General features: G+C 49.9%; 1 protein-coding gene across 2 annotated transcripts; it reads right to left on the bottom strand.

Moving 5' to 3' along the window:
• Nucleotides 1–2,419: 2,419 nt before the first annotated feature.
• On the bottom strand, nt 2,420–6,766 carry LOC110304135 (keratin, type I cytoskeletal 14). Of its 2 annotated transcripts, XM_021175370.2 has the most exons (8): nt 6,149–6,766; nt 4,860–4,942; nt 4,221–4,377; nt 3,906–4,067; nt 3,697–3,822; nt 3,381–3,601; nt 3,225–3,289; nt 2,420–2,657 (listed from the first exon to the last, which is right to left on the bottom strand). In XM_021175370.2, exons 1-8 carry the CDS (start codon nt 6,665–6,667, stop codon nt 2,560–2,562), a joined length of 1,431 nt encoding a protein of 476 aa, XP_021031029.1. In that variant the 5' UTR covers nt 6,668–6,766; the 3' UTR covers nt 2,420–2,559. The 2 variants fall into 2 exon arrangements, with proteins under 2 accessions (XP_021031029.1, XP_085685346.1); XM_085829220.1 differs by lacking the exons at nt 4,860–4,942; nt 6,149–6,766 and adding an exon at nt 4,553–4,615.
• Between the last annotated feature and the right edge of the window lie 4,802 nt (nt 6,767–11,568).

Raw genomic sequence — 11,568 nt, 5'->3', positions numbered from 1 at the left:
TCTCCCTCCACACTAATGCTAAGGAACTCATGTGTGCTCAGAATCCTCCAAAGCCGGTTCCCTTGGAAGAGAAACTCAAATGTCCCAGGTAGGGTAATGCTGGGAGATCCACAAGCAATCGGCAGCATTCTGGGCGTCTATTTTCATACTGAGTGTAGCTGCGTTTTGCTCTCAGTCCATCCAGATGACCCCCTCAAGTGTGATCCAGCCCCTATATTCTATGTCACACTTGACAGGAAGCTTATTGCCCTGGTGGGCACTATACACCAAGCTTGATGCTAAGTCCATTGGTTCCATGAGATCATTCAAGGAATCAGCGTTGTACAGCGAAGGTATTACTCCTCCGCCTTAGAAAAGAGGAATGTGCGTTCTCTATCCTGTCCCAGTTCTCCAAGGCTGGTGAAAATGGGAACCCAGGACTGACACACAGGATTCTCAGGTCCAAGGTTTTAGCCTCCACATCCAAATTGTCTTTCTTCATTCGCCCACATTCAACTCTACCTAGCAGTTTCCACCACCCAGCCAAATGAACAAGCTATTGGAACTGAAACAAAGCTACTCAACTCTTTGTTAACCCAGGGGGCAGTGAGCCCTCCCCAGCCCTGGCATCTCTGCCATGCACCCAGATAAATCTCCTCCCCTTCCTACGCCTGAGTCAACCACAAGCCAAAGCAAAAGCCACTCCTCCTCCAAGCAGAGGCTCCTATGCCCTCCTCACTAGTGAGAAACTCACAACAGTCTTCCTGGATCCACCTCCCTAGCTCTGGCTTACATCTATGGCCCACCAGGCTCAGAAGTCAGCCTGGATCTTAAGGTGCAACTTACTCATTAGATTTGTATATCAACCACAAGACACAGGTTACATCATCTTTAGTGTACGCATGAGAAAACTGAGAGCTAAGATCTCCAAGGTCACTAATACAGAGCAGGGCCAAGGTTAGAAATCATTTAGCCTATTCTAGAAGCCTCTAGAATGCCCTTACATTGAATGGTACCCAGCATTGCTAACACAACCTTGCCTTGAGCCTGCATGCTCCAGGGACTATGCTGGACAATGTTCTTACAGACTGTGCATCCAGTCAACATCCAAAAGACCAGGAGAAAGGACCATTATCATCCCCATTTTACAGATATGGAAACTGGGGCTTAGAGGGGGTCATCAATACCCTCTGAATCAGTAGTATGGAAACTGGGGCTTAGAGAGGGTCATCAATACCCTCTGAATCAGTGGTATGGAAACTGGGGCTTAGAGGGGGTCATCAATACCCTCTGAATCAGTGGTTCTCAATGTGGAAGTTGCAACCACTTTGGGGTCCAATAACTCTTTCACAGGGGCCACCTAAGGCCATCAGGAAACAATACAATTCACAGCAGTGTCAAAAGTACAGTTATGAAGTAGCAGTGAAAATATTTTTATGATTGGGGGTCACCACAGCATGAAGGACAGTATTAAAGGGTCCCAGCATTAGGAAGGTTGAAAACCACTGCTCTAAATTGACTAAGTATAGACTAAGCAAGGCTGGAGCGATGGCTCAGTGGTTATGAGCACTGACTGTTCTTCCAGAGGTCCTGAGTTCAATTCCCAGCACCTATATGGTGGCTCACAACCATCTGTAATGAGATCCGATGCCCTCTTCTAGTGTGTCTGAAGAGAGAGAGCAACAGTGTACTCATATACATAAAATAAATAAATAAATCTTTAAAGAATAGACTCAATTCTAGACAGTCCATCTCAGGAAGATATGACACCAACAGAGTATGTGTTAGTACTTGGGGTGCACAGAGTATTAGGGGACTAGTGAACCCCATAACATTGCACACAAAGTTTCCTACTTATCTAGAGATGGGATACATAGAGAAAATGTATACGTTCCAATTCAGAGTCATCTTAAAGGATCACAAAATCGTGAGGAATCCTTAACCTAAGGCCAGTGAGATGGCTCAGCAGGTAGAAGCGCTACTCAGACCTGATAACCTGAATTCAATACCCCAAACCCACAGTGGAAGAAGAGAACCAACTGCAAAGTTGTCCTCTGGTCTCCACATACACATGCACCCACACATATATCATGCACACACAACAACAACAGCAATAATAATATTTTTTAAAAGAATCCTTCATCTAGCACACTGCCTGGCACCTAAAGGCACTCCATATCTGGTGAATGTATGGACAAACAAATAAATGAGGAGCTATGCCTCTGTCCTAAAAGATCCCATGACCTGGTGCACACAGTTACCTATAGCTTCTGAGGTGGTGAAACCCAACCTGGGACCTGAGCCAAGCCCGCCCCCAGGGCCCTTTCTCCCAGTCCCAGAGGCCAGAGCCAGGTGCTCTTCTGTGCTCCAAAGCAACACTTCGCACATTCCTCCCACCCCCACTCTTGACAATGACCAGGGAGGCAGCGATTGTGCAACTCAGAAAAAGAAGCTTTATTGCTTGCCAGGAAGGACAAGGGTCAAGTAAAGAGTGAAGCCTATAGGTACAATACAGGGGCTCTTCCAGCAGTATCTGCGTCCACACAGGAGCCTCGTAAGCCTGAGCAGCATGTAGCAGCCTTAGTTCTTGGTGCGCAGGACCTGCTCGTGGGTGGAGACCACCTTGCCATCGTGCACATCCATGACCTTGGTGCGGATCTGACGGTTGGTGGAGGTCACTGGAGAAGGTGAGATAAGAGGCATTAGTGAGGTGGACAGATGGAGAGTTCTAAATGAGAGAAAGAAGCCAAGATGCTGAGGAATAGGCTGTCTCCCGCTGCTCCTCCTCTGTCCCATTTACCACCTCACTCCCTGCTGCCTCACGTCCAGTCTGTGTTCTCAGACTGGAGCACTCAACTGGTGCTGTCCAACTAGAACCAAACGCATTAGAAGGTCCAACAAACCCAAACACCTCCAAGGAGAGGAGTGATGTAGGGTGCTCTCCGTGGTGCTGATTTCCGTCACCCAAATCTACCCAAACACCCATTGGAGGAACAAGATTAAGGTGAGCAGTCCTAGCTCTGAAGAACGTTAGAAAGTGGTTGGTTGGTTGGTTTTGTTTGTTTGTTTGTTTGTTTTTGTTGTTTTGTTTTTTGTTTTTGTTTTTTTTTTCTGAAGGGACTCATAGAAAATACTGAGTAAAACACTTAGCTTAATCCCCAAGAAAGTTCTAATATAGGTTGTCAATCTGCTGAAAGATCTGAATTATTCCAGGCCCAGGTTTGAGGTGGAGGAGAGAGTCTTACCATCTCTGGATGACTGAGAGCCAGAGGAGAATTGAGAGGATGAGGAGAATTGGGAAGATGAAAGGCTGCAAAAACAGAAATATCAGGACCGTTAGACATATGGGGGACGATTGTGAGAGGAAGGGGCATGAACTAAAGGGTAAGCCAGGCACTCACTGGGCGTCCTCTCCCTCCAGCAGACGGCGGTAGGTGGCGATCTCCTGCTCCAGCCTTGTCTTCACATCCAGCAGGATTTTGTACTCCTGGTTCTGCTGCTCCATCTCGCAGCGCAGCTGAGCCAGCTGCTCCTCCACACTGCCGATCATCTCCTGGATCTGGGCCAGCTGCATGCAGTAACGGCCTTTGGTCTCCTCCAGGTTATTCTCCAGGGATGCTTTCTGTGAAGGAGAGAAATAAGCCAAGGAATCACTGAGAATGGCCATGCCCTTGCGGTAAGTCCAAGGCCGACCTTTATGTGCAAAAGCATCCGTACCATGCTGAGCTGGGACTGCAGCTCGATCTCCAGGTTCTGCATGGTGCGCCGGAGCTCGGAGATCTCACTCTTGCCACTCTGCACCAGCTCGCTGTTGGTGGCCACCTCGCGGTTCAGCTCCTCTGTCTGTGAACAAGAGAGAACGGTTCACACTAGAAAGCCCTGGAAGGCGGGTACTCTGTATTCTTTCCTCTCCAAAGGGCACCCACCTTGCTGAAGAACCATTCCTCAGCATCCTTGCGGTTCTTCTCTGCCATCTTCTCGTACTGATCCCGCATCTCATTCAGGATGCGGCTCAGGTCCACACCAGGGACGGCGTCCATCTCCACATTGACGTCTCCACCCACCTGGCCTCTCATGGAGGCCATTTCCTGCAGAGACAAAAAAAGGTCCCATCATCAAGAGCCACGTGGCTCACAGGGCTTTCCAGCAAGAGGTGATTCCACCCCGAACACCATCTGCTACTCCAGTGCTTCTCTCCATCCATCCACCCTCTTAAGCTGGCTTTTCCACTTAGCTCTTACCTCCTCATGGTTCTTTTTCAGGTAGGCCAGCTCCTCCTTGAGGCTCTCAATCTGCATCTCCAGGTCGGCTCTGGCCAGGGTCAGCTCATCTAGCACCCTGCGCAGGCCATTGATGTCGGCCTCCACGCTCATGCGCAGGCTCTGCTCCGTCTCAAACCTGGAATGATTCAAGAGAAAAGGAATGAGCTATCCATCCCAGCCACACTGAAAGCTTTGTTCTCTTCCTTTATGCATAATTCCCAGAGTTGGCACCCGGGGTGTTGTGGAGAGACTGTGCCCATTGGTTGCTTAAGTCTGAACATTCCTAGGGTCCAGAGAATAAGGAAATTCACCCTTAGTCATGTGCCTGAAAGAGGCACTTCCAGCTTCAGCCAGCCAATAAGGCCCAAGGCCTCCATATATGACAGCCTACTGCAGTTAGGGGACAGTTAGGGGAAGCTGGAGCATGTGACAGATTTCACACCTGGCTGTGGATCACAATCTCCTAGGTAACTGGTTACAAATAACTGAACCCAGCTCCAAGGGTGGAGCCCCAGAGTGTTATATTTTTACAAGCACCTCAGGGGGTTCTCCCAGCACAAAGCAACCTTGGTTAGAAAACACCGATCCAAGATGCCCCGCCCTACACCACAAACTCACTTGGTCCGGAAGTCATCAGCAGCCAGGCGGGCATTGTCGATCTGCAGGAGGACATTGGCATTGTCCACAGTGGCTGCCAGGATCTGTAGAACAGAAAAGCCATGGGTCTTCGGTTAAACAAATATGTGTAGGCAGATGTCACTGCAGCCTGCACTGGCCCTTCTCTCTTGCTCTTGCTTGAATCCTGTTCTTCTCATCTCCTGAGCCTTTGTTTACCACAGCAGCCTGAGAGGCAACCCCACACAGTCAGTTTCAACCCAGGACTTGAATCCTGCTCAACAGAAAAACTGCAAAGGTCTGGCCCCAGGCTCAAAAGCCCCAGAATTCAGATCTTATTACTACCACTCACCTATAATCCTAAAATGGGGCTTGGCATTTTAATGTCCCCCTAAGGATCCCTACATAGCTTTCATCTTCTGGATCCTCCTCTCAGTACAGAACAGCCTTATCAGCCATCTGCAGACACACGCATTCCTTTCTAAGCCCATGGGGCATGGACCAAGGGTGGGACTTTCCCAAGAGACAAAACCCAACTTGCCCAGGGGATTAGAAAAGAGGAAACTAGAGAAGAAGAAGAAAAAAAATGACAGAAGGATCTCTGAAGCTGACTGGAATTCCGGCCAGGGACCCGTCTAATTTCCATAACTTATGTGAGGCACAAGAGCCAAGCAGATTTAACGGGAGGAAGAAGAGGAGCTCTGGAAATACAACTCTGCCAGGCTCCCTCTGGTTTGTAGTAAAAATATACGGGTCTTGATAGTTGTGGGTGTGGGTTTTTCTACGTCTGCCTGGCTATAGGGAGAGGCTATCTGGTGCCAAGGTTCAAGGGCGGAGGCAGCCTCAGCCCAGACTAACAAGCTAATGAGCGGTTTGGGTGTCTAGCTCAGTGGGTCCCGTTACAGGCTCACTCCTCCCTTCTGCTAAAGAGGTAACTGCCCCCTGTAGCAGAGGGTGAGCCACCTGTGCTCTAACCTCAGTTCTGCACCACCCCCTCTCTTGATCTTTAGCAAGACACAGCACCTCTCAACCTTCAACTTCCTCCTCTGCAAAATGCTAAGGGCAGGAACCATTGGTCTCACGTGGGCTAAGGACTGGAGCACATAAAAGCATGGAGTAAAGAAAGCCAGGGAGCAGCACCGTCTTCTCACTGACCAGCTCTATGGGGGATGGCCAGGGAGGGTCTCAGAGAGAGACACTGGGGACTAGAGACTGTCTTTCTAGGAGTCTACTGATGATCTGAAGCCTTGGAGGAAACTGGAATGGCAAGTCCTGTTGTCCATTTGACCCACCTTGCTCTTCAGGTCCTCGATGGTCTTGAAGTAGGGGCTGTAGTCTTTGATCTCAGTGGGCCGCTGCCTCTGGTACCAGTCCCGGATCTTCACCTCCAGTTCACTGTTGGCCTCTTCCAGGGCACGCACCTTGTCCAGGTAGGTGGCCAGGCGGTCATTGAGGTTCTGCATGGTCACTTTCTCACTGCCCACCAGGAGCCCATCACCAATACCACCACCAAGACCACCACCAAGACCAGCACTAAAACCACCACCAAATCCATCAAATCGACCACCAAATCCACTACCAAGTCCTCCACCAAAACTGCTGCTGCTGAAGCTCCCACCATAGCCACCTCCAATCCCACAGGCTCCCCCAGAGGAGAAGCGAGAGGAGGTAACTGACATGCCCCCATAGGTGCTGGGAGCCCGGCAGGATCCTCCAGCCAGGACGGAGGACATGCGGCTAGAGCCACCACCGATACCACAGGAGCCCTTCATGGAGCTGGAGGAGGTGAACTGGCGGCTGCAAGTGGCCATGGCTTTGAGAGAGGTGAGCAAGTGAGCGAGTGAGTCGGCAGAGAGAAGAGAGAGCTGCTCAGGTGTGTTAGAAAAAGATGATAGTGCTTTATAGTGGTGAGGAGGGGGCGGGCCTGGCGTATTCCATTCCCCTTGGCTTTCATCACTCCCAGGCCAGCGCCAACTCCCGATCAGATCCCTCCTCCCCTCTGCCTCATCATGTCTGTCATATTTTACTGGAAACTCATTGTTTGAAGTGTTTTGGGCTTTCTCGTCCCGCCAGGCATGATTCACCAGGGGAGGGGTGGGCCTGCGGGCTACACTTTCCCATGAGGCCCTGGGAGCCACAGCCCTTAGGAACCCACACGCTGGGCTCTGGGCTCAGCTAGAATGACAAGTAGGGCCTTACCACACCATAAACCTGCTGACCTGTTAGTTCCCATTAAATGGGTGGGAGAGTCCTTTATTACACGTAGAAAAAGACCACCAGAGCAGGAGACTGGCACGTAGCTGGAGGTACATTGGCGTGGCCACCCTCAGCGCTACCTACTAAGGACTGGCTATCTGTCACATCCTCAGCTAGCCAGGTGGCTCAGACTCAAGGCAGCTGCCCCTGAGCCCTGGGTACAGACCCTAATATCCACCACACACCTACACGCAGATCTGTGACAATAACTATTAGGCCACCAAAGGACTCAGAGACACTGAGAAGCACAGAGTCAGGCTCTTCTCAGAGTCCTAATTTGCTCTTCTGAAAAGTGGGAGGAAAAAGCATCCACCCATTGTTTCTACTGCAGAGAGCTCTGAGGGTCAACTTTGGGTGGCACAGAGTCTGTCCAGAGGGTTGGAGCTTATTTTGACCTCAAAGCAGGTAAGGGCACATGCCTGGAACAAGCCTAGAGAGATTTGTTTGTCTGTTCATTTGTTTGTTTGTTTGTTTGTTTGTTTCCAGCCCCAGATGCCAAGATAGCTGAGCTGAGAGGCAGAGGGCTGACTCAAACACCCTCACTTCATCTCCCATGGAGCTCACCCAAGACACATAAGGGGAGGAGGAAGGCAGGCACCTGGGAGTAAGGCAGGACTGAGCCAAGGGCATAATAGCCAAAGTGGACGAGAGGGTTTCTGACTCCTGAGTCCCTGAGGATCAGGGTACAGCTCCAAGAACCCAGCTAATTCTACTTCAGAGGTTTGTATATCAAGCTTCAACTATCCCCAGAACACCCACTTCCTGCCCCTCAGCTCCATAGACCCCTGCAGGCATGTCGGGAGGAATGTGGTCGTGTCTGGGACTGCCTGGCACGTCCTATCTTCCCAGACAGGCCCCAACAGCCCCCGCTGAGGCTCCTGCACTGTTCTTGGTATCAACTGCTCCCAGAAAGGACGTAGCACCTTAGATAGCCAATCCCACCTGACCCTTCCTGCCACCAAAGCAGAAATTAACGCCCTCCCCACAGCAGGGCTTAAAAGCTCAGAAGACAATGCTAAGACGTACTCTTGAGGCTGAGAGCTCCCCCAAATCTGCCTCTCTAAGGACTAGCGAGGATATGAGTAACCTGGGGCCCCACCCAGCTCCACCCACCCCTGACAGACACTTCTAATCTCCTTCCAGAGAGTATTCTCCCCAACCCTGGCCCAGCCCTGCAATTTCCCCAGCACTAGGTGGAGGGGATTTGGGTTGAGGGAGAGACTTCTATTAGAAACCATGTTGCTACCGGGTAAGGTATGAGGTAGGGGTATCCTTCCTGGAGGAAAAGACAGCATCCAGGGAGATACACACACAGGAGCAGGGTGGAGAGTCCAACTCCGGCGTCTTTAGTTGACCTAACACCCTGAACCAAAAAAAGTTTTGCTTCCTGTCCCTCAGTGGGACTCCAAGAAGCCTTCTTTCCAGTGTTCCCCTCCACTACCCAACCTCTCCCCCTTCTCCTCTCTCCCTACCCCTCCACTCCTCCAGTCTCTCCTCCCTCTACTCCTCCAGTCTCTCCTCCCTCTGATCCTCCTCCTCCTCCTTACCCTGGTTTTCCTCCTCCTCTCCCCCTTGCTCCTCCACCTTATCCAAGGGGAACATAGAGATGAGAGGAAATGAATGTCAGATAAACACACACCGGTTAAAGGGGGGAACCTTTGCCACCACTCACTACCACAGACTGAATCTGCAAGGCCAACGTTCTAGACCCCATGGCCAAGGAGCTGCCAAAGGCCCAGCCAGTTGGGAAGTAGGAACAAGGCAGCACACTCCTAGACTCATGGTGTGTGACCAGGATTTTCAAGGCATGTAGTCTCTGGGGCAGCAAAGGCTAATGGGTTGGAATGGGCATCAAATAGCCATCTCAGTCTGTGGGGACCTGGCGTACCTCTACCTCCTGTAAGCATGTTTCGTGTAAGCACCAGATCTCCCTCACCCTTCCACCTGCCCAGGAACACGGAGGGAAGGAGGGGCCTGGGCAGCCAGCACTCTGTGGTTAGTGAGTCTCCTACACCTCCCTGCGGTGGGGAGACCTATGCCAACCCAAACAGGTGAAGGGACTGGGCTAGGCAGCCCCTACACAGCCTCATTGTGTGCTGAGGTCTGGGTGGAGCTACGGAGTTGCATCCTCAGGGAGGAGGAGCCAGGGCTGCAGTGGGGTGAGGTGGGGGGCGGTGGGGGGGGGGGGATAGACACAGCCTTGGTGTAGAAGCCCACAGGCTAGTGGGAGAGATAGTGGAAGAGGCCAGCCCAGCCTTTGGAAGTCTTTTACCTAAAAAAGAGTAGAGGAGACTTTCAAAGTTGCCTTAGAGAGGGGCGAGCATGAGAAAACTGATCCCAGTCCGCCAGACTCAGCAGTTTCAACAACACAAACCTATTGTATTACCCCACGGTTCTGGGCACCACAGGCCCCCAGAGAAGATGGAAGGGCCACGCTCCACCTGAAGGATCCTTCCTGGCCTCCACCAGCTCCTGTTGTCTCCTGGAGACCCTGGGTTTAGGGCATCAAAACTTCAAACTCGACACATCTTTACTGTGCATCTTTTTCTGTCTCTTACTGTTTGCACTTATTGGATCTAATGCCCCCCAGTTCAGAGTGACTTCATTTCTGTCCTTACCTTATCAGCCCCTGCAGAGACCCTGCTTTGGGAAGAGGCTACACAAACCCTCCACTGTTGTAGCAAATTGGGTGTTGGTAGCCAGTAGTGGAGGCGGCAGGGAAAACTTGGCAAAAAAAAAAAAAAGCTTGGCAGGGCAGGAATAATTATGATAAGAGGCAGGCAGGGACAATCAGGAGGTTTCTGGAGAAAGCAGCTTTGAGCTGTGCCAGTTGGGATGCAGAGGGCAAAGCAGGAAGGAGATGCAGGCTGCTCAGTACTGGCTCCAAGCTTCCCACCCCACCTTTCGAATCCTCACAAACTCATGGGTGCTCTGAGCTAGAGGGTGCATTTTAGTTTTATTTTGGTTTGGGATTTGGTTTGTTTTACTTTTTTTTTGGTCTTGTTTCGTTTGGTGTGGTTTGGTTTTTGTTGTTGCTGTTGCTGTTGTTTTTGTTTCTTGTTGTGTTTTGTTTTGTTTGGAAACAAGAACTCCCTATGTAGCCCAGGTTGGCTCCAAATTTATAATTTCTACCTCTCTACTCCTTACCTCCCAGTGCTGGGATCACAAACCTTTGTCACCACGCCTGGCAATTTTTAATTTTTTTTATTTTAAAATATTTTTAGATTCTCAGAAGTTTTTCAAAACGAAAAAATTCAGCCAGGTTTTGTGGCACATGCCTGTAATTCTAGTTCCTTTTTTTTTTTTTTTGGTTTTTTTTTTTTTTTTTTTTTTTTTTGGTTTTTCGAGACAGGGTCTCTCTGTATAGCCCTGGCTGTCCTGGAACTCACTCTGTAGACCAGGCTGGACTCGAACTCAGAAATCCGTCTGCCTCTGCCTGCCAAGTGCTGGGATTAAAGGAGTGCCACCACGCCCAGCTGTAATTCTAGTTCTTAGAAGGTGGAGGCAGGAGAATCATCCTCAAGATACTTGTCAGCAACACAGTAAGTTTGAGGCCAGCCCAGGCTACATAAGACTCACTCTTGATGATGATGATGATCATCATCATGACCATGATGATGATGATGGTGGTAATAATTATAATAATAACAATAAATTTTTAAAGTTCAAGAAAAGAGTTTAGAGGATACATTGTACCCTTACACTGGTTTCCCTTATCATGAACACATCCCATGAGCACTATACAGTTTTCAAAGACAGTAAATTAACACTGACACAAATTATGCCATTAATCAACCACAGACATGCCTGTAATTTTGCTGGCTTTCCAACACGGCTCCTTCTCTGCTACAGAGCATAACTGTAGATCCCATGCTACATTCTTCATCCAGTCCCCTGTGCATCCTCAGACCCAGGGCAGATCCTCCAACTTGTCTGTTTTCCATGACCTTGACACCTCTGAACAGGATTGGTTGACTATCTGCTAGAATACCTCTGTTCCAGTTTTCCTGCTTTCTCGTGACGAGACAGGTGCTGTTCGTTGCCAAGGATTCCAAACAAATGAGGTTGTATCTTTCCAAGCATCTTCTTAGGTCAGAGAAGAAAGATACATCACCGTGACTTGTTGCTCCTGACTTGGCCACGTAGAGAGGCTAAGACCTTGGAGTGGAATTCCCTACCTTCCTATTTCTATTTTGCCCAAGAAGAGACCTAGAGGTTACTCACAAGTTTGATATCCCCTTCGTCTTTGACTCTCTAACTTATGGCTCCATCAGTGGAGGTAAAGAACACTTATCACCTTTTTGGCTCAAGAATATGATTTGTTCTGGACTCCCTAGAGAGGTACAGCACTCCAGGAGAGGCCTGAGGGAAGCAGAGGTCCTTACCAGAGAAAGAACATTTTGGCTCCCTCCTCTATACCCCAAGTTAAAGTGAGTGTCCTAGAACCCTCTCATTA

This window comes from Mus caroli, unplaced genomic scaffold (genome assembly GCF_978045245.1).
Source record: "Mus caroli unplaced genomic scaffold, Mus_caroli_1 scaffold_13, whole genome shotgun sequence".
Classification (NCBI taxonomy): Eukaryota; Metazoa; Chordata; class Mammalia; order Rodentia; family Muridae; genus Mus; species Mus caroli.
The sequence above is the reverse complement of the archived record's forward strand: the minus strand, read 5'-3'. Positions and strand labels throughout refer to the sequence as shown.